The sequence below is a fragment of the Eptatretus burgeri genome, chromosome 15 (assembly GCF_056783735.1).
Source record: "Eptatretus burgeri isolate ZD-2024b chromosome 15, Ebu_testis_v1, whole genome shotgun sequence".
Classification (NCBI taxonomy): domain Eukaryota; kingdom Metazoa; phylum Chordata; class Myxini; order Myxiniformes; family Myxinidae; genus Eptatretus; species Eptatretus burgeri.
Genome location: NC_140975.1, coordinates 13,171,463 through 13,192,741, shown reverse-complemented (window position 1 = coordinate 13,192,741; position 21,279 = coordinate 13,171,463). Strand labels below are relative to the sequence as shown.

Genomic DNA, 21,279 nt, shown 5'->3' with positions numbered 1-21,279 from the left:
GTCGAACCCACAACCTTTGACACCAACGTGATCTGTGTCTGCAAGTTTACTTTTGCAACACGAAGAATTGACGGCAATAAATTAGCTATTGTTCCATAACAATACCCATCTTTAATAATCACAAATAACTTGTTGATGTTCTTGATGAAGAATTACAAAGATTGTACATTAATGAGGAAATCCCAAGGACTTACAATTTCTGGAATATCCTCAAGATGGTTTGGATTTCCTGGAGAGACAAAAAACAGACATTTTCTTCACATTAGTTCTGATGCCAATAGAAAGTGTGCACCCCCTTTCAAAATTTTCCTTTTGTTGCCTTACAGCCTGGAATTAAATCAGACTTTTTCCACCTTTAGTTACACATCGTAACCCACAACTTCCAAGTAAAAAACAAATTTCAGAAAAAATAAAAAGCTGGAATATCGTGGTTGGATAAGTGTCCACCCCCTGAGTTAATAATACTTGGTTGAAGCACCTTTGACAGCAATTACAGCTGTGAGTCTGTTGGTATAGGTCTCTACTGACTTTGCACACCTTGATTGGGCAATATTTGCCCATTCTTCTATACATGCCTGGTGTTGGCTTAATGGTTAGGGTGGCGGACTTTGGATCCTCGGGTCCTGAGTTCAAATCCCATTCAGCTGTTGAATTAATACCAGGTGGGGTTAACTCGGCCTGTCATCCTTCCGAGGTCGGCAAAATGAGTGCCGTGTTGCTGGAATACTGTCGGAGTGGAAACCCGTCCAGGATTGTTCCCAATAGCCAAGGAGACTGCTTAAGCAGCACCAACACTCTGCACAGAGTATGGTCCCAATCTCCTCCTCCTCTCCTTCTGTACAAAACTGTTCAAGTTCAGTCAAGTTGCGTGGGGAGCGTTGATGGACAGCAATCTTCAAGTCATGCCACAGATTTTCGATTGGATTTCGGTCTGGGCTCTAACTGGGCCACTCCAGTGTAGCTTTGGTTGTGTTTTTTTGGGTTGTCATGCTAAAAGGTGAACTTCCATCCCAATTTCAGCTTTCTTGCAGAGGACAGCAGGTTTTCCTCTCGGATTTTTCTGTATTTTACTCCATTTTCCTTTCTATCCTGACAAGTGTCCCAGTCCCTGCTGATGAGAAACATCCCCATAACATGATGCTGCCACCACCATGTTTCATAAGAGGGATGGTGTTCTTTGGATGATGTGCTGTGTTGGGTTTGTGCCAAATGTGACATTTGCCTTTCGGCCAAAAAGTTCCATCTTGGTTTCATCAGACCACAAAACGTTTTGCCACATGACATCAGAATCTCTGGAGTGTTTTCTTTCATACCTCAAACGGGACTCAAGGTGGGGTTTTTTGAGTAATTGCTTCCTTCTTGCCACCCTAACGTACAAGCCAGACTTGTGGAGTGCTTGGGATATTGTTGTCACATACGAACAGTGACCAGTCTTTGCCATAAAGGTCTGTAGCTCTTTCAAAGTTGCCATTGGCCTCTTGGTGGCCTCTCTGATCAATATAAATAAATTGACTCCTCCCATGCTCTTCGAGCCAACCTTTCCCAGAGTTCCTCCACAGCTGTAAAGACGTTCACACATAGTACACGCATGAGAATCCCAATGCTACACACACCCTCAGCTGCCGGACCAGTTTCATTGCTTATTGGCGACTCATCAGCGCAGACAGTAATGCATGCCAACAAAACTCCCAAGCATGTACCATGTGCAAATGTCGAAAGCAGCGATTCAATTTAATTGATTCGGTGAGACCTAATTGGTTATTCCCTCCACTGGCAGGTGAGAGATGTCGGTTCGTCTTTCTTTATCATATACGAAGTCCGTCTAAAAAGTAACGGGACTGACTTCACAGAAATTTTATACCAAAAAATATATTGAAATTACAGCTTGTCCACTTCAAAATAGTTTCCTTCCAGTCTCACACACTTGTCCATCTTCCACTCTTCGATGCACCCTCGGAAGGCTTCTTCTGGAATCATCCGGAGCTCCGTCATCACGGCCCTTTTGATGGCCTCCACATCAGGAAATTGTGTCCCCTTGAGCTTGGGGAAGAGGAAAAAATCACAAGGGGCCAAGTCTGGTGAATACGGGGGTTGCTCCAAAGTTGGCACGTTCCTCTCCGCCAGAAACTGTCGGATGCTCAGGGCACTGCGAGCAGGGGCGTTGTCATGGTGGAGCACACAGGCGATGTTCTCCCACAGATCCCTCCTCTTGACCCGGACTGATCTCAGGAGGCGCCAGAGGATCTCCTTGTACACATATTGATTCACTGTTTGACCCTGTGGTAGAAACTCAAAGTGGACGATGCCCTTGATGTCAAAATACGCGATGAGCATCACCTTGACCTTCGACTTCGACATCCTTGCTTTCTGTGGTCTTGGTGATGCTGGACTTTTCCACCGATGACTCTGTCATTTGGTCTCGGGATCGTATTTGAATATCCACGATTCATCGCCAGTAATGACTCTCCTGAGCAGGTCTGGATCATCCTCGAGGCGCTCGATAATGTCTTGACAGACAGTGACTCTTTGCTGTTTCTGGTCCTCGGACAACAGCTTGGGGACCATCTTTGTGCACACCTTGCGCATTTCGAGATTTTCAGCGATGATGCTCCAAACAGTGTCCTTGTTGATGGAAAGTTCCTCAGCAATCATCTGCACCCTGAGTCGACGATCTGCACGCACCATCTGCTTCACACGCTCGATGTCGTCTGCCGTTCTGCTCGTTGAAGGTCTTCCAGACCGTGGATCATCCTCAACCTCCTCCCGTCCCTCTTTGAACCTATTGTGCCATTCAAATGCACGTGTATGTGACATCGTTTCTTCCCCGTAGACTTGCTGCAGCATTGCGAAGGATTCGGAAGGTGTTTCGCCAAGCTTGGCAAGAAACTTCAGATTGGCTCTCTGCTCACGACTCATAGCGCGACGACTCAGACTAGACAACGTGTAAAGCACGACCTGTAAAAATCACACAATGAGCGCAGTCAACCATTACCAATCACATATATTGCTAGAATTTTGCGAAAGACTGTGACACAACCCGTTCATTCAAGTTGTGTAAAGGCCCAGTCACACCTTGACGTTTTAGCCAGCAATGGCAACGTATTAAAATCTATGTAAAACGCTGGCTTACGTTGAACTTTTGATGTTTTTTTAAAGATTCGGACGTATTCATAACGACTTGGTATTATGCATAACGTATTAGTAACGGACACAGAACGTTTCGTTGTGTTATAGATAACTTATACCAACGAATGCTGAACTTGTTGTCGGCCTTCACAACCTATGCCCAACGATAGTCTAACTTATGCATAGCGTGCTGCACGTATCGCCGACGATGACGTGACGTAGCCTATTAAAAGGCTAACGCACAACGATTCAAATCGTAACCGCCGCAGAAATGGAAGTGTCAACATCGCAGTCACACCTTGGCCATCTTGCCAGCGTATGCCGACCTCTGAAAAATGCGTCTAAAACGCTGGCACACGTCGAATACGGTATGGGTAAGTTTGGTATGCGTGAATAGAACGCTAAACTATCCTATCATACGTCGTATTAAGTGGAGTACGTCTTGTAATTTTAAACATGTTGAAAATTTCACGACGTACTCGCCGTATGACACACGTTCCGCATGCGATGGGGATAAGTTGTACTCACGTTACGCGATCGTTGACACACATCGACACACGTTACTTGTAAGGTGCTCATAAGTCGAAACACGTCAAGGTAATGGTTAGCGTCAGTGTTCCAGACTCTCGGTTTTTTTTTTTCTTCGGTATGACGGTGTTCAGTGTACAGTGCAGTTATGATTTAAATTGTTGAGCGGCAGCCTATTAATTATATTATATTATAACCGCACTAGAAATCGAAGTGTCAAAATCACCATCATACTGAAGGAAGGAAGAAAAAAAAACTAAAATAAAAAAAAAACAGGGAGTCTGGAACACTGACGCGAACCATTACCTTGATGCGTTTCGACTTATGAGCACCTTACAAGTAACGTGTGTCGATGTGTGTCACCGATCGCGTAACGTGAGTACAACACGTTACTCATAGGTTAGAAATAAGTTTCGGGTACGCTAAACATTACCTCGACGTGTTTCGACTTATGAGTAACTGACAAGTTACGTGTGTCGACGTGTGTCAACGATCGCGTGACGTGCCTACAACTTATGGCCAGCGTTATGCGGAACGTGTGAGTCATACGCTGGCATAAGTCTTCAAATTTCAAGCATGGAAAATTTGAGGACAACCAAAAAGTACAACGTTTAAAGCCAGCGTACAATGACGTATGGCAGTGTTTTTCAGCGTGCTCTCAATGTTATCAAAACTTACCCATAACGTATTCGACGTTTACCAGCGTTTCACACAAATTTTCCAAAAATCGGCAAAAGCTGGCTAAAACGTCAAGGTGTGACTGGGCCTTAAGTGGAGCACACAGCAGGCTCAGTCCCGTTACTTTTTAAGGCCCGGTCACACCTTGACGTTTTAGCCAACGTATGCCGATTTTTGATTTTTTTTTCTAAAACGCTGGCACACGTTGAATACGTTATGGGTAAGTTTTGATAACATTGAGAGCACGCTGAAAAACACTGCCATACGTCGTTGTACGTTGGCTTTAAACGTTGTACTTTTTGGTTGTCCTCAAATTTTTTCATGCTTGAAATTTCACGACGTATGCCGGCGTATGACTCACACGTTCCGCTACGCTGGCCACAAGTTGTATGCACGGTCTGCGATCGTTGACAGACGTCAACACATGCTACTTGTAAGTTAATCATAAGTTGAGACACGCCGAGGTAATGTTTAGCGTACCCGAAACTTATTTCTAACCTATGATTAACGTGTTGTTGGCACGTTACGCGATCGTTGCCACACATCGACAGACGTTACTTTTAAGTTACTCATAGGCTGAAAGACGTCGGTATAATGGATCGTCCTTGCGTCAGCGTCCACGGCCACGGCCAGGACACTTATTTACAGCATTCTTCAAACTTTTCTTCGGCATGACGAGGATGTTCACACTTCGATGTCTAGCTTGGCTATGATTCCAATTGTCCATCGGCAGCGTCTATTTAAAATAGTCGAGTTTGAGCGTTTTAACACGTTCAGAAGAAACGCTTCAAATTTCCAAACCCCAGCGTCAAAAAACAAAGGCGAGTGACAGCAATTTAAATCGTTCATTGTAAACAATGAAAATAGTTGAGTGGTTCCGTTTAAAAGTCGTTGAGTGTAAAAAAAATCAAATTGTTGAGCGCAAGCGTCTACTTTCAACAGTGGAGATGCAGCCATTTAAATCGTTGAGTTTATCATTTAAATCGTTAAATCGTTAAACGCAAGGACGATCCATCATAACCCACACCCTCCCTCTCACACTCACCTACTACTGCCAACATGAACAAACTACTACTAATACTAATACTAATACTAATACTGATACTGATACTGTTACTGCTGACATGGACATCGACTCAAAAAGGACTCGAAAACACTGTTGGGTTCCCCTTTTATGAACACCATTTTTATATACCAATTCCCAAAACCGCTGGGAACACGTCTTTATATGGCAGTTGTAAGCTAGAAACACGTTCATTTATTTTTTTTTGTCGACCGGAAGACGTCATTGGAATACGTCTACATACGTCGATGTGTGTTGGGACTACGTAAAGAATTGGTTCAAAGCACGTCAAACATAAGTTAGAAATAAGTTTCGCGTAAAAAGACATTACCGCGACGTGTTTCGACTTATGAGTAGCTTATAAGTAGCGTTTGTGGACGTGTGTAAGCGTCCACATATCGTGTGTAAAACTTATCCCCATCGCATGCGGAACGTGTGTCATACGCCGAGTACGTCGTAAAATTTTGAACATGTTTAAAATTTCTTGACGTACTCTACTTACTACGACGTATGACAGCGTACTTTAGCGTTCTACTCACGTATACCAAACTTACTCATACCGTATTTGACGTGCCCCAACGTTTTAGACACATTTTTCTTAGGTCGGCATACGCTGGCAAGATCGCCAAGGTGTGACCACGATGTTGACACTTCCATTTCTACGGCAGTTATGATTCGAATCGTTGTGAGTCAGCCTTTTAATAGGCTACGTCACGACATCGTCGGCGATGCGTGCAACGCGCTATGCCGAAGTTAGACTATCGTTGGGCATCGGTTGTGTAGGTCGACAACAGGTTCAGCATTCGTTGGTATAAGTTATCTATAACACAACGAAACGTTCTGTGTCCGTTACCAATGCGTTATACATAAGACCAAGTCGCTATGAATACGTCCGAATCTTTTTAAAAAAACATTAAAAGTTCAACGTAAGCCAGCGTTTTACATACATTTTAATACGTTGCCATCGCTGGCTAAAACGTCAAGGTGTGACCGGGCCTTTAGATGGACCTCGTATATACTGTATGTCATGTTAACATTGAAATAAACAGGTAAATACTGCACAATAAATACAGTGTAAATTAAAACAAAAACACAAGACTTTTACTTTTTTAATTAATTCCAAAACAGCGAGATGGGTGAAAGTAAACATATTACAAACTCGTTTGTACTGTATGTACTCTGCTATAAATTGACAACACCAAACTTAGCTTGGGATGATGCTGTTAGAGGAGGGATGGTGGAGTGGGGAAAGAGGGAGCGGGTGAGTGGCAAACGCATTTCAGTGAATGGAAAAGCAGCATTCGCTTTTTGACGAAGGTGCCGAGAGCACTGCACCAACCCACAATGGAGAAGGGTAACACAATCCTTAAATCACCTTACCCTGAACTATAATCTTCCCTGTGTGGAGAGCAAAGTACGAGGTGGCATCATCGTCCAGAATAATCCCGTCTCATCGGTGTTAAAAACCTGCTCTGTCAAAAATCCCTTCGCCTCGATTTGTTTCACGAGCTACAGTTGAGAATGTGCGTTTGAGAACGGGGTGTAGTGTCAACGGCTCAACTAACGTCAAGCTCGTTGCTGTGGGACGTTAAAATCCCCTGATGTACTGAACGGTTTTAACTGCTGTGAAGATGTTCCGAATTCTGGCGGACTATGCTCGTGCGGTTCTCAGTAGAGATACGAGAACCTTAAAGCTTTTGTTAAAACCAACGGATTCATTTCCCATGACACAAACAACCAGTGGAAGATTGACCCGACAAAAGGAATACGATGGCGGGTTGGGAAGGAAAGGAGGAAATGCAATAAATAAATAATTATAAACAGTGAGGTAAAACATATGACGTCACATGCCAGATTTAATCACAGACTGGGAAAGGGAACAAAAACCAAATGGCTTATCTCTGGTCATGGTAATGTGGAGGAAAAATTTATATTAATGTATTCTAAATTGTAACAAATGGGGTTTGAGAAATGTAAGTTTTATGTCTTGGTCTGGGCTGATAACAGCGAACCTTTGCCTCAAAATGTACGTTGTGTCTTGGTCTGGAGCGGTGTGACCTGGGCTGATAACAGCGAACCTTTGCCTCGAAATGTACGTTGTGTCTTGGTCTGGAGCTGTGTGACCTGGGCTGACAACAACGAACCTTTTCCTCGAAATGTACGTAGTGGCTTGGTCTGGAGCGGTGTGATCTGGGCTGATAACAGCGAACCTTTGCCTCGAAATGTACGTTGTGTCTTGGTCTGGAGCGGTGTGACCTGAGCTGATAACAGCGAACCTTTGCCTCAAAATGTACGTAGTGGCTTCTCGTCTAGAGAACACGTCTGCAGTCTGGGTTGATAGCCCCCACCACTCTCCCATGAAAGTATAAAATGCTTTGAAATGTAAAATTGTTTCAGTGCAAGTACCTGAGGAAGTATAGCATCTCAGTGGCTTGTACTCCTTGGGACTGACCAAGTACCAAGTTAGAATAACACTCTCTGATGTGATGTGGAAGTGAATTGAATCTAGTTCGTTTAACTATTAACTAAAATGTAAGAATATATAAAAATAGAACCAAATAATATTGCAACAAATGGGGATTCTCAAGTTCATTGTGTGCAGTGTAAGAGAGTGAGAAGTGTATGGTGGATAATTAGAAAATAAATTGTTTCACAAAGAAAGGACTTGTGTGGACATCGGTTATCAGTGTCGGTGGGTTTTATGCAGGATTGTATAACCAAATTGGACAAACGTTAAACTCTGCCTGAAGTCAAATAGGATTCCACAATCAACCAGGAAAAATCCTTCAACAATCACAACGGGGTGGGTGAAAAAAATCCACAACAGTAACGAGCAGGTGATGAGTGGACAAACATGCGATGAGGCACATGGCAGGATCCAGGCATGACGAACGAGCAGACACAGGAAGGCACCAACAGAGCCACCATTTCTCAAGGTTCTTTCTCTATTCCCCTCAACCTCCTTCTCCTCAGACTCTCTGCTCCCTCCAACGTCTCGTTCTCCTCCACAAGCCCCTCAGAAGCTCTCCTCCACAATCTTCTCATTAGAGTCTCACGATTCTTTTGGTCAGTTCTCCTCAGCACCTTACCCTCCGAGTCCTGTTCTCCTTCGAGTCCCGAGTCCCGAATCCACTCAATCTCTCTCTCTCTATCTCTCTCTCTCTCTCTCTCTCTCTCTCTCTCTCTCTCTCTCTCTCTCTCTCTCTCTCTCTCTCTCTACCTCTATCTCTCTCTACCTCTCTCTACCTCTCTCTACCTCTCTCTACCTCTCTCTACCTCTCTCTACCTCTCTCTACCTCTCTCTACCTCTCTCTCTCTCTCTACCTCTCTCTCTCTCTACCTCTCTCTCTCTACCTCTCTCTCTCTCTCTCTCTCTCTCTCTCTCTCTCTCTCTCTCTCTCTCTCTCTCTCTCTCTCTCTCTCTCCTCTATCTCTATATCTCTCTCCTCTCTCTCTCTCTCTCTCTCTCTCTCTCTCTCTCTCTCTCTCTCTCTCTACCTCTCTCTACCTCTCTCTACCTCTCTCTACCTCTCTCTACCTCTACCTCTCTCTCTCTCTCTCTACCTCTCTCTACCTCTCTCTACCTCTCTCTACCTCTCTCTCTCTACCTCTCTCTCTCTACCTCTCTCTCTCTCTCTCTCTCTCTCTCTCTCTCTCTCTCTCTCTCTCTCTACCTCTCTCTCTCTCTCTCTCTCTCTCTCTCTCTCTCTCTCTCTCTCTCTCTCTCTCTCTCTCTCTCTCTCTCTCTCTCTCTCTCTCTCTCTCTCTCTACCTCTCTACCTCTCTACCTCTCTACCTCTCTACCTCTCTACCTCTCTCTCTCTACCTCTCTCTCTTCTTGCCTGGCAGAGCCCAAAGCCACCCAATTCCACCTGGTGGGACATTACAAAGGGGTTATTGTGTAAATTCCTTAACCTTAATCCCTCAGGAATTATTACCACACACCACCCCCAGTACGGTGCACATTCAAACAAGACAATCCTTAAGCTGACACGTCTCGACTTATTACTTTGAGATTGGTTAACTACTCGTACATGGACCATGCTAGTCTATGTCTATCTCCCCCACAAACATAACAGGGGTTCAAATCCGGGTGTAGGATATTAAGGGTTTGAGAAAAGGGTTCAATTACGGAGTTGGAAAATGAAGGTTTGGGAATGAAGTTTGAAGGAAAATGAAGGTTTAGGAATGAGGAAGAGTACAATGGGGAAGGTTCTACCTTCAATCATTGAGTTTGTGAAGGCGGACAACACAGATGCTGCATTTTCTCCTCGAGCCAACTGATCTAACAACTCTATCTTTTCCCCAACTTCAAAACTTGTCTCTGCCTTTTCGCACAACTGACTTTGTCCATTGCTTTATGCTTGGGCTCATTAAAAAATGGTGCACGAGAAAGACCACAAGGGTCATAATGGGAGGTAATCGTACATGCATGGGACACAAATCATGACTCATCTCAGCTCAAAAATGACGATTGCTCAAAATGAAATCCCGTGATAACAGAATTGGAATACAATAGGTTGCCTGCAATTGGTCAAAACCCGTGATATTCGAAACCATGACATTTGAGGGTTTACTGGTGGACAAATTAGTGATTCATCTTTACTATAATTCACCGTCTGTCCGTCTGTCTTTTCCCAGGTACCGCAAAAACGGCTGAACCAATCGCAACCATTTTTTGGCTGTGTAATCCTGGGACCCCTTGGAGTAAAATCGGCATACATATAATAACATGACCCCCTTGACGGCTCGCTTCGGTAGCGGGTGCTTCGAGAATCTAAAATGACATTTAATTACTTTATGCTTATTCTAAGCACTCAATATGGGAAGTATTGTTGTGGTGCCGGGTTCGGTGGTGAGGACGACCGCTAGACGGAGCAGTTGGGCTGTCTCCCACCGAACACCAGAATTGAAAGGTCGTCACCCCGGATAACTCCGGAGTCGACGGGTTGCTTAAAGGACCGTGGTCGCTAATATTTAGACGGCGTGAGGTTGGGTCCACTTGTCGATTCCAATTTACATAAGTACTCACGCCATCTAACTACCGAGGAAGCCACACTCTCAGCCAACTTTATCCGAACCGAGTCGCTGTTATCGACTCAGATCCGGCGTAACCGAGCAGAAATTACCAAAGCTGCGCCGGCCCAAATGACAACTTACGGCACAAACGGCCTCACAATTTCTCAAGCCTGCACCGTGCTGGGTCAATGATAGAAACGACAGGCAACGAGCTGGAACATTTACCACGGGGTTTATTTATAATAGGGAGGGAGACACAGAGCAGACTTAATCACTAATATGCAGGAAAATGTACAATGAGCAATCAACACTTATACAATTTCTACTCATAGGATGGCGCCACCACAGACACACACGCACCAAAAGAAAATGAACCCGGATTATCTTTATTTCGACCCTCGCAGCCAAGGGGATAGACAGGTTGGAGGTCAGAGTTTGGTTGGTACCTGGCCGCCTCGTGCGGTTTGGCTCGTGACTGCAGGTGTGAAAGTCGGGGCCGTCGGTGAGCCCAGTCACGGTATAGCGGGGTCCAGGCGGGGGCCAGGGTTGCTCCTCACAGAGGGCCAGCAGAGATTCCCAGCTCAGACTCCGGGTTATTGCTCGACAAAATGAGAGATGGAAGTCGACTGCTGTGGAATAGTCAGAGGACCAGCTTGAGACACGGTAACGACGACCACCAACGACGCACACCAAGAGCAATGGCGACCCCTTTCTTCTCCGACAATTCCAACCCAACTCCAGCGAGCATTGAGGGAAGCCCGGCGATTCTTATCCCTCCCACGGGCGGGGTGGAGTTATCGGTCCTCTGAGGTAATCTTTGCCCTGATTGGACAGGGTTTCTTGGAGTGATATCTGTCCCCCTCTGATTGGACAGGGGGAAAACCCTGCCTTTCTGGGGTGGAGTCGGAGCTCTGAGGTAATATTTGCCCTGATTGGACAGGATTTCATGGGGTGGTGTGCTGGCCATCCGTGATTGGACAGGGGGGGACCCCCTCCTTTCCTGGATGGAGTCAGTGTTCTGAGGTGAGGAAACCTCCGGCCACGTCCGTGGTCGAACACACGTGGGCAAAGGCGTCGATGGTACGAAGAAGTGAAGGATTGATTTGTTGGCGTTGGGTATTGCAAAAAATCTAACGAGAAAGAAACTTCGCAGCGCACACATGTAATTCCCTTTAGACATAGGGAAGAATCTAACTCTACACATACTTATTGAAACAACTGAGCTTCGGGACTGCTGTCTGTTTGAGTGTAAATGGCTTCCAGATTCGTAACAGTGTTAGTCCCCTACCAGTTTCACCGGAGGGGACTCCAGCTTTGCTCTTTGTCTCACTCCAGCCCACTGCTTTACACCCATTGGCTGGACAGCTAGCATGACTCCACCCCAATAAAATGCCACCATTGCATGGAGCAGCACGGATCGGCAGGCCATAGGTCTGGGTGTTAGTCTATGGCCCAGTGCAATTGGAATGATCCAGATATATAACCACAATGGTATTGTACAATATATGCACGGAAGCCATACGCATGTTTTTGCTTCATGTTTGTACATCGGGTTATTTATCTTGCCAAAACGAGGTTTTTGCAAGATATGTTAGTCAGCTTGTATGTTTTGTTTATTTTTTTTTGTTTTTTTTTTTGTTGTTTTTTGTCTGTAATCACGTATAAAAAATTCTGCAGAGCACAGTTATCATTGGAAATTTTTGTAACTTCGCATATCAGAGGGCTATAGAGGTCCGTTTCAGCGCATAAAATTTTGAAGGTCAAGGTCAAAGGTCAAGGTCACTGTCGCAAATCAAGGGAGTCGACGAAACCCTTATTTTTTGAGTAATTTTAATCGAATCGTCTCCAAACTTTATGCAAATGTAGTATATGGTCTGGCGCTCAGCTGATTAGTTTTTGGTGGCGATTGGCCTTGAGCTTCATGGTTCGCGCCTGAGGTCAAACATATTTGACCCCAAGGTCAAATTTTCAAGTTTTAGGAACCATATCGTGTAGGACCTCAAATTGAACACCTCGATGAGTGCTTTCTCGATATGTCAAGCTTGAGACATTATGACGTCATTTGGTGACGTTATGAGGCAAAAGCATATTTTTCATGGTTACTCTGTAGAACGATTCTCATCGGAATCTCTCGTCGGCAGATATTCCTCAAGGAGTCGCTCCTGGTGGATAGCAGCTCTGTTCACCTCAGTGTGACCTTAAAGACGTCACACCTTGTCACTATTTGGCAAGCGGGTGACATTGGTTTATTTTATTGTTTTTATTATTTTCAGCACCGAACGCACCGTTATACACTGCCAAATAAACAACCATTCATTGGGAACAGTGGTAGACATGTATTGCAAAGCAATTCTCACTCTTGTTATTATTTCATATGCAACCTATGGCTGTTGGTTGCATCATTGCTGGGGGGCATGACTTTTCCCCCCCGATGCAGTACCCCCTATTTTCAGTAAGCTGGTACTCATTTTGCCCACCTCAGAAGGATCATGGACTGAGTAAACCCACCTGGTGTTATTTCATGTCACGACAGGGGCCTTAACTCAAGACCCGATGATCTTAAGCCAGCCAACACCAGACTAAGATGGGAATAACTACGCCATATTAAGCACGAGCAAATTCCACCTGTTGCTTCACTGACAGGAATACTAAAGGAGGGAGGGAGAAAAGGGGGGGTAGGGAGAGAGAAGTGGGGGAATAGTGAGAGAGGGGTGGGGGAAAGAGAGCGGGGAGAGTTAAGAGGTGGAGGGGAAAGGAGAGAGTGCGAAATATGGAGGAGCGAGGAGGGGTGGGGGATGGGACGACAGTGTGAGGTGAGAGGAAGGGAAGGCAGACGTGCAGTGGAGCGTTAATTACTTCCCAGACACGTCCGGAGACAAACACCGACCAGACACGTCCAGAGATAAACACCGCCCGGATGCGTCTGAAGCCAAGCTGGTCGGAGACACACCGCTTGGACACTTCTGGAGACAAACTCCCGTCCAGACATAGACACCGCCCAGACACGTCCGGAGACAAAACCTGCCTGGAAATGTCCGGAGACAAACACCATCCAGACATAACCACCATCCAGATATATCCAGAGACAGGGACAGAGAGAGGCGTGGAAGGAGGGTGCTGCACTGTATTGGGAGGGGGCAGAGCAAGGATGGGACAAAGAAAAAGAAATATGCTTTATGAACAACACACACACACACACACGCACACGCACACACACACACACACACACACACACACACACACACACTTGGCGCACCACTTGCTCAAGGTGACAGAGCATGAATCACTTGCTCAGGGTGACGGAGCACGAACCACTCGCTCAGGATGATGGAGCACGAAACACTCGCTCAGGATGACGGAGCACGAAACACTCGCTCAGGGTGATGGAGCACGAAACACTCGCACAGAATGACGGAGCACGAACCACTCGCTCAGGGTCAGGTCAAGTCAGAGATGGGAGCCTGCACCGGAGCAGTGCGTCGCTGCATCCACTATCCATCAGTACCCCAGGGGCCTCTGTCTCGACATCCTCCAGGCAGATGCCAGGCCCATCCCCATCTCTTGAGATGCCGATCAACCTGCTGCATCCATGAGGCACGTCGTCGGCCCATTGGTCTCCTCCACTCATGAGGCTCCCTCGCTGAGAGGATCTGGTCAGCAGGATCAGCATCAGGAAAGAGAGCCACATGTCCATACAGCTGTAGCTGACGCTCACGGACTATTCAGGTAACAAATCTCATTTGAGTCTCTATCAGCAACCTCTCATTGGACACAAAGTTCGTCCATTGATAGCCATGCATTCTCCGAAGATACTTTGTACCAAAGGAATTAATTCTCTGTTTCACATCCCTGGTCAGAGACCAATTCTCACATCCGAAGAGCAAGACTGTAAGCAACAAGGACCTGCAGACTTGGACTTTCGTCCTGCATAGCTACCGATAACACCATCCCCCATGATCCAGTGAATCCATAACTCCCCAGGCCCAACCCAGACGTCTATTGACCTCTGCTTCACAACCAGCAGAGACATGACTATCTCTCCATCCCATCGATTGGGACCATACTCTGTGCAGAGCGTTGTTGCTGCCTAAGCAGTCTCCTGGGCTATTGACCACAATCATCAATGGGTCGCCACTCCGACGCAGGATGACAGCAAGTTGGTACTCATTTTTGCCGACTTCAGAAGGATGACAGGCTGAGTCAACCCCACCTGCTATTAATTCAACAGGAAATGGAATTTGAACTGAGGACCCTAGGATCCCAAGCCCACCACTCTAGCTATTGAGCCAACACCAGGCATACACATGAATATCACTGCCAAGGTAAGTGAATCTCTCATTGACCTCAACATCCTTACCACAAACAGGTACAGGCAAGATAGCAGCATCCAAGATGTCATTGAAAGCCTGGATCTTAGTTTTCACCCAGAAACCGCTAATCCCAGCAGCTCCGACTCCTCATTCAGCATCTCGAGGGCCCCCAAAAGGATATCCAGAGTCTCCACAAAGATAACTGCATCATCTGCGAAATCAAGGTCAGATATATTGACATTCCCAAATGAGGCACAGCAGCTTCATCTCTCCAAAATCATCCCCATAGTCCAGTCCATAGAAGCTCTAAAAAGTGTGGGGGCCAATACACACCAGTAACAACTGAAAATAAGTCAGATATGGTGTCACTACATCTCACAGCACTCTCAGTACCAGAGTTATAGTTTAGACATCAGATTGATCAGTTTTGGTGGCACCCCACGAAGACTAAGGATCCTCCAGAGGGCATCCCGACTCACCGAATCGAATGCTTTGCAGAGATCAACATAGGCTGCAAGCAGCCCCTGCCTAAACTCTCATCTGCGTTTGGTGAGGACCCAAAGCACAAGGATATGGTCACCGTTGACCTATTTGGTAGACGGCATGACTGCTCTGGGCGCTGGTGCTCAAGCAGATGGTGGCAAACCCCATCAAGAATTATCCAAGCAAAGACCTTGCCTGGCCCTGAGAGCAGCATCACCCCTCGGTAGTTGTTGCAGTCTTGGCGATCACCCTTCCCTTTCCAGAGAAGGCCAACAAGGCCCCTCTTCCAGTCAGTTGGGTTGATACCTGTGTTCCAGCCAGAGCAGAGAACTACTTGCTTGGCGAACCTAAGATACTAAAGTATCACACAACGACACGAGTGCAGCATTTCCACCAGCCTTGAGAATTCAGCATGGATGCCACAGATCCGAGGAGCTTTACCCCCATTTCAACCGGTTCACCGCAGCTGTGTTTCCCCAAATGAAGGTGCATCACAGGTGATTGGAGAGTCAGCAATAGGGATAGTAACACCCCTGACATCCAACTCAACAGCTGGTAGATCAGCCTGGTACAGTCGCTCAAAGTAACCGGCCTGGCAGGCCTTCACTTGGGACTCCTCTGTCAAGATCCCTCCACCCTAACTCCATCCCTAACTGCAGTACACCGAGGACGGGCTGGGAGGAACGCAATGTGCGAATTCCCCTGTAAGCAGGACGAGAATCACTTTTTTTGTGTATATACTTTCGAGGCTTGTACGAGAGCTAAAAAAAAAAATGATAAACATATGAGACATAAGCTTGACCACAGGTGATGCTCTACCCCCGCACAGGTTCCTCGCATATCGGTCTCCTTGTCCACCCTCAGTGCACGTACAGTTTTACGCCTCAACTCCCTGAACAGCTTAGCTTTGCCAATTAACCTGGCCCTGTGACTCTGGTCAATGGTATCCAGTGTCCCTTGAGAGATAACATTCCTCTTCACCCTCCGGTGAGTTCCAAGACATCCACCAGCAACATCAAAGATGGTGGTCTTGAAGGCACTCCACAACTATTCAGGATTCCCAAAAGCACTCAGACCCCCCCCCCCCCAAATCCCAACTCAGCCTGTTTGCAAGTTATTCAGCTACCCTCTCAGCTTCCCTCCTTGAGCTTGCAAACATCTCGCCTCGGCTGGGATGGTACCATTCTCCAAGATTTAAGCTGCAACTTCAGAGTTGCTACCACAAGCCTGTCGTCGGTATTGAGGAACTGAGCACTCCGGACGACCCTGCAGTTTTGGATCATCCTCCATCGACCATCAATGATCACATGGTCAATCTCCTTTGCCACACCACCAGCCTTGGAATCCCAAGTCCAAAGATGAGAATGTGGGCACTGAAACCATGAAGCAGCTACCCTACGTCCAAGACTTCTTCCAATGTCAAGGAAGTTTGTGCTATTCAGGTTCACAGTTACAGACCCATGGGGGCCAACACATGTCTCATAACCATTCCTATCAGTTCCAGACGATGCATTGAAATCCCCCAAGATGAGAAGAGTATCTCGCCTGGGGCACTGATCAACCATAGACTTGAGCGTGGCATAGAATGCTTCCTTCACGGTGAGATCACTCGCCTCAGTCAGAGCATATTCAGAAACCAAGGAAACGACACCCAAGGAGTGACGAATCATAATACGCTCATTGACCGGTGTTACCTCAAGTATCATTGGAATCAGCTTGTTGGACACAGCTACAGCAATTCCTTGGACATGGTAACCATCTTAGTGACCAGACCAATAGTAGGTGTAACAACCCACCATGATCTCGCCACCATCCAGTCTCCGATCCTCAGAGTGCTGCAATATCAATGTTCAAATGCTTGAGCTCAGATGATAACAGAGACATGTGATCATCCTCTCTTAAGGATAGGACATTCCAGGCACCACCCAAAGAGACCACCTCAGGTTAACCCAAGGAGACTGCCATCTGGTGGATGACACCTCAGCACCACCCCAACACATATGATCGCAATCTGACCCGGGAAGGTCACCCCGGGTTTTCCTCCTATCATCAAAGAGTGGGGGTCCCGAAGGATTTGCTCCAATCCCGTCATCTGATGAGCTCCACTGCAGAGGGCAGCTGCATAGGAAGTACTCCCACGGAGTGGGTTTTCAATCCTCTTTATGGTTTTCTTGCATTTTGTTGAGTGGCGGGTGTTACGGTGGCTAGAGTGCAAATCCTGCCACCAACCTCTTTACAAAAAGTAACGCAACTGCAGGAGGACATCCGGAGACAGTTGGGCGCTAGATGTGGGTGGCCATTGACTCACAAGTAGCTCCTCCACCCTTTGACAGGTTAGTTTTTACTCCTGCTAGGTGTCCATGTTGTCGTGGAACGACTCAGTGTCCACTCAGGTGCCAGCACATCAAAGGAGAATCTTTATTCACGTATGTGGAGGAAGAACATGAATGGCATTCAATGATCTTCACTAACCGGAGCTAAAGAATAATCTCTCTGAAACTGGAGCCAGGATGAGTGGAGGGATGAGCTGGAAGAAGTACAGGATGGAAGAAAAACAATGTCAAAGCCTGAACTTTCCCATAGATATTGAATCAAATAAAGTTGAGTGCGGCTCGTCCTCATAGAAGAAGAGAAAGGGTTCCCATAGAAATGGAACAGGAGGGGAACATATCATCAGGTGGTCAGGCAAGCGAGACCTGTAACTGACCTCAGCTCAACAAATCAGAATAAACCACAAGCAACTCTCAAGGTTTCAGAGTGGAGTAACAGAGTTGAGTGTTTTCAACTGCCGAGAAAGAACAAAGGGACTCGGCGTCTCCGTTATCACTTTTGGCGTGCTTCCCAGACTGTCTCTGCCTTGCAAGCATCAACAATTATTCGAGCAGGCTAACCACCCACAGACTGAAGTCAAATGGATTTGTGTTACATCAGGTAACAAATGATATGTTATAATATGTTCAGATGTTAATGGATATAACTAAGGTTGACTGGAGCTCATTCGGTGTTTCCAAGTCATAGGGGTTAAATTACTTTCAAGGATTCATGTTAAATCAATAGCAAGCACATTAATTACTCAGAACAGGAATACAAGAAGACGCAAGTGATTACATTTCTTACAGATTCTCTTTCAGCCATTATATGAGTTATATCAAGATGAGTTCAATTAAGGTTCAGTGATTAAATGAGAATACAGTTATGATTAATGCCCATGTTCAACCAGATTGATTACAAAATTACTAAGAGGAAATTCACCTCCACAATATCATACACCCTCTTCACCAGAAAACCTGGTGGGGGAGAGGGTTGAGTCGCCAACAACCCGACCACGAAACAGGTTTAGTGCAGGTTTACATGATAAGTGGATACATTTAACAAATAGGGTATTTATTAACAGTGGGTGGGGAAGGAGGGAAGCACGTGAGGGCAGAGTTATCATGACTAATCAGAGATGCAAGGCAAATAATGTACAGTGAAGGCACTTAACAATTTACTACTTAAAGATGGGCCCACTGACAGACACACACAGATACCCAGAATGACATGGACCTGTCCACCTCGTGTGGTTCAGCTGGCACGAGCGACGAACCAGGCGCCAGCGAGATGCGAGCAGAATCTAGAACTCCCTTCAGCATTCGTCCCGGCAACCAAAACTCTCTGTATCCCAAACTGTCGAGAAGGCAGGAGGTTTCTCTGCCACTTCTCCAAGTCTTTGAGTGGAACATCAAAGCGAGGGCTGATAACTACACATTTGTCCAACTTGCCTGTCAGATTGACCACAACCTTGCCTGCTCGATGGTCATCAACTATCTCAAACTATCAAGTTCACCGACAGAGAGACAGCGCGCAACCGACTTGCGGTTCTTGTGGAGGAAGGATCTCTCTTCGTCCGATCGCACCGCAACCTTATTCACCCCCGTCCAGGGGGGAAGGGGACGCCTCCTCCCTCCCCACTTTCCCTCACTGGACAGTTTTGGTACACAAAATGCACTCGTCGTCCTATCATTGGCCAAAATGGGTGCCAAGGCCGTTGATTGGACCGGGGGGGGGGGGGAGGGGACGTGACGACCGTCGCTGCAGACCGCCCACCAAACAGGTAGAGGAATATTATCCTGTGTGGGCTCCGCCCACATACGTGCTAACACGCACTTAGGCAATGGCGCTGGTCAGAGTGAGGTGAATGTGAGAGTGATGCTGGTGTTGTTGTAGTTGATGTTGGTGGTGTAAAAATAAAAGAAAACCCTGACTATCAAAATAACTTCGCAGCGCATGTACATTCAATAACCCATTAAACAAGGGATGGGGAGCTATCTATCCACATTTACTTTTCGAAATAACTGAGCTATAGGACCTGTATGTTGAGTGCTCATGGCTTCCAGATTCGTAACAATGTTACTCGTTATTTGTTTAAATTATAATTATCAGATTTCACAACAGATGTGGACACTTATTTAGTCCGGACGATATCGGATCCTCAAAACCGAAATAATATTTCGATGATACACTTGAATTCGTCCATGAGAGTCGATCGTGAAAAATCGTTTCATTTAATGCATGAAATTGCTCCAAGCTCCTAATTTGAAAACTATAGAACTTACAAAAGCGATGTATGTCGTGATTCATAGCTATGATGAACGGGAATTCGATAATATGAGTGAGGAAAGTGAATAAAACACTTTATTGTGAAGAAATCGTTGCGGTCTGTTCCAAGTCAAGGCATGGTTGAGCAGGCCAAAAAACATGGCGGCTTCAGACTCCAGCGAGGTTACGCCTTCAGACCCCAGACAGCGAGGTGGCCGAGGATCACCTGATGAAGGATATAATTAAATATGGCCATTAATTATCTTCAAAAGGGGTGTTTTAATTAACGCAAACATCCAATTTTCACTTTTTCACTTCCTTGGAGATTTGTCAGAATGCATGCAAATTTTCAGGCTGCTTGTTTTATGGTTTTGGAGTTATGGAGATGACACAATGGCACACACACACACACACACACACACACACACACACACACACACACTCACATTTATTGGTATCGATTAATTAACCCCTCGGAATAATTTCCGCAACACTATATATTTATACAAATATATTGCAAAAACCTGGATTGCAAACTGGCTTCGTGGAAGGAAGCAAAGAGTGGCTGTGAGTGGGAGGATGTCTTGTTGGGAGGATGTAAGTATTGGGGTACCTCAAGGATCAGTACTCGGACCGTTACTATATTACTATTTATTATTTACATCATCGATTTGGATAATGGGGTGAAGAGTAGGCTTTCCAAATTTGCAGATGACACAAAGCTTGGAGGTAAGGTGAATAGCAGAGGGGGTGGTGATCAGAAACAGGAAAGTATTGATACTGTTTGGATTGGGCAAAAGATTGGCAGATGGAATATAACCTGAGCAAGTGTAAGGTGTTGGGGATGGGGAAGAATAATGAAAATAGAGATTACAGGATGTAAGGGGTAATTTTGGAGCGTGTCACACAGGAGAAGGATCTGGGGGTGGTAATAGATACGGGAGGTAAGCAGGCAGCACAGTGCCAGTCAGCTATTGGTAAAGCAAATGGGGTTTTTGGCTGTACAAGGAGGGGGATCAATTATAAATCAAAAGAGGGGGTGTTAACATTGCACAGGAATTTAGTGAGGGCCACATCTAGAATATTTTGTGCAATTTTGGTCACCACAGCTCCGGAAGGATGTAGATGCCATAGAGAGAGTTCAGCGGAGGGATACTACATTGATTCCGGGTCGAGCTAGACTCATCTATGAGGAGCAGCTGAAGGAGACAGTGCTTTATACACGAGAAAGGAGGCGTTTACGATTTATTTTATAGTCAGATTTTATACATCTACAGCAACAACAACAATGGCACCATCCCTCACTCAACCCGGTCGCCATTGCCCACGTGTTTTTAGCTGAAGGCGTGGGCGGAGCCTCCATCACCTCAGATCGAGGCTCCGCTCCGAAGAAGGGCATGGGACGTTTCCTCCAGCCAATGAGTGAAGGGCGAGCATTGCATGCGTGGCCCAGCCAGATGGGATGTTCGCCACTCGTCCAATCCGGAGGCGAGT

At 46.1% G+C, this 21,279-nt stretch overlaps 1 protein-coding gene across 1 annotated transcript in view; it reads right to left on the bottom strand.

Annotated features, from left to right (window-relative positions):
- LOC147011552 (coxsackievirus and adenovirus receptor homolog) overlaps positions 1 to 21,279 on the bottom strand; it is a 35,690-nt gene that overhangs the window by 858 nt on the left and 13,553 nt on the right. The window contains exon 4 of the mRNA XM_085857778.1: positions 195 to 229. Coding sequence (XP_085713904.1) covers positions 195 to 229 — 35 coding nt within the window. The remainder of the gene's footprint in view (positions 1 to 194; positions 230 to 21,279) is intronic.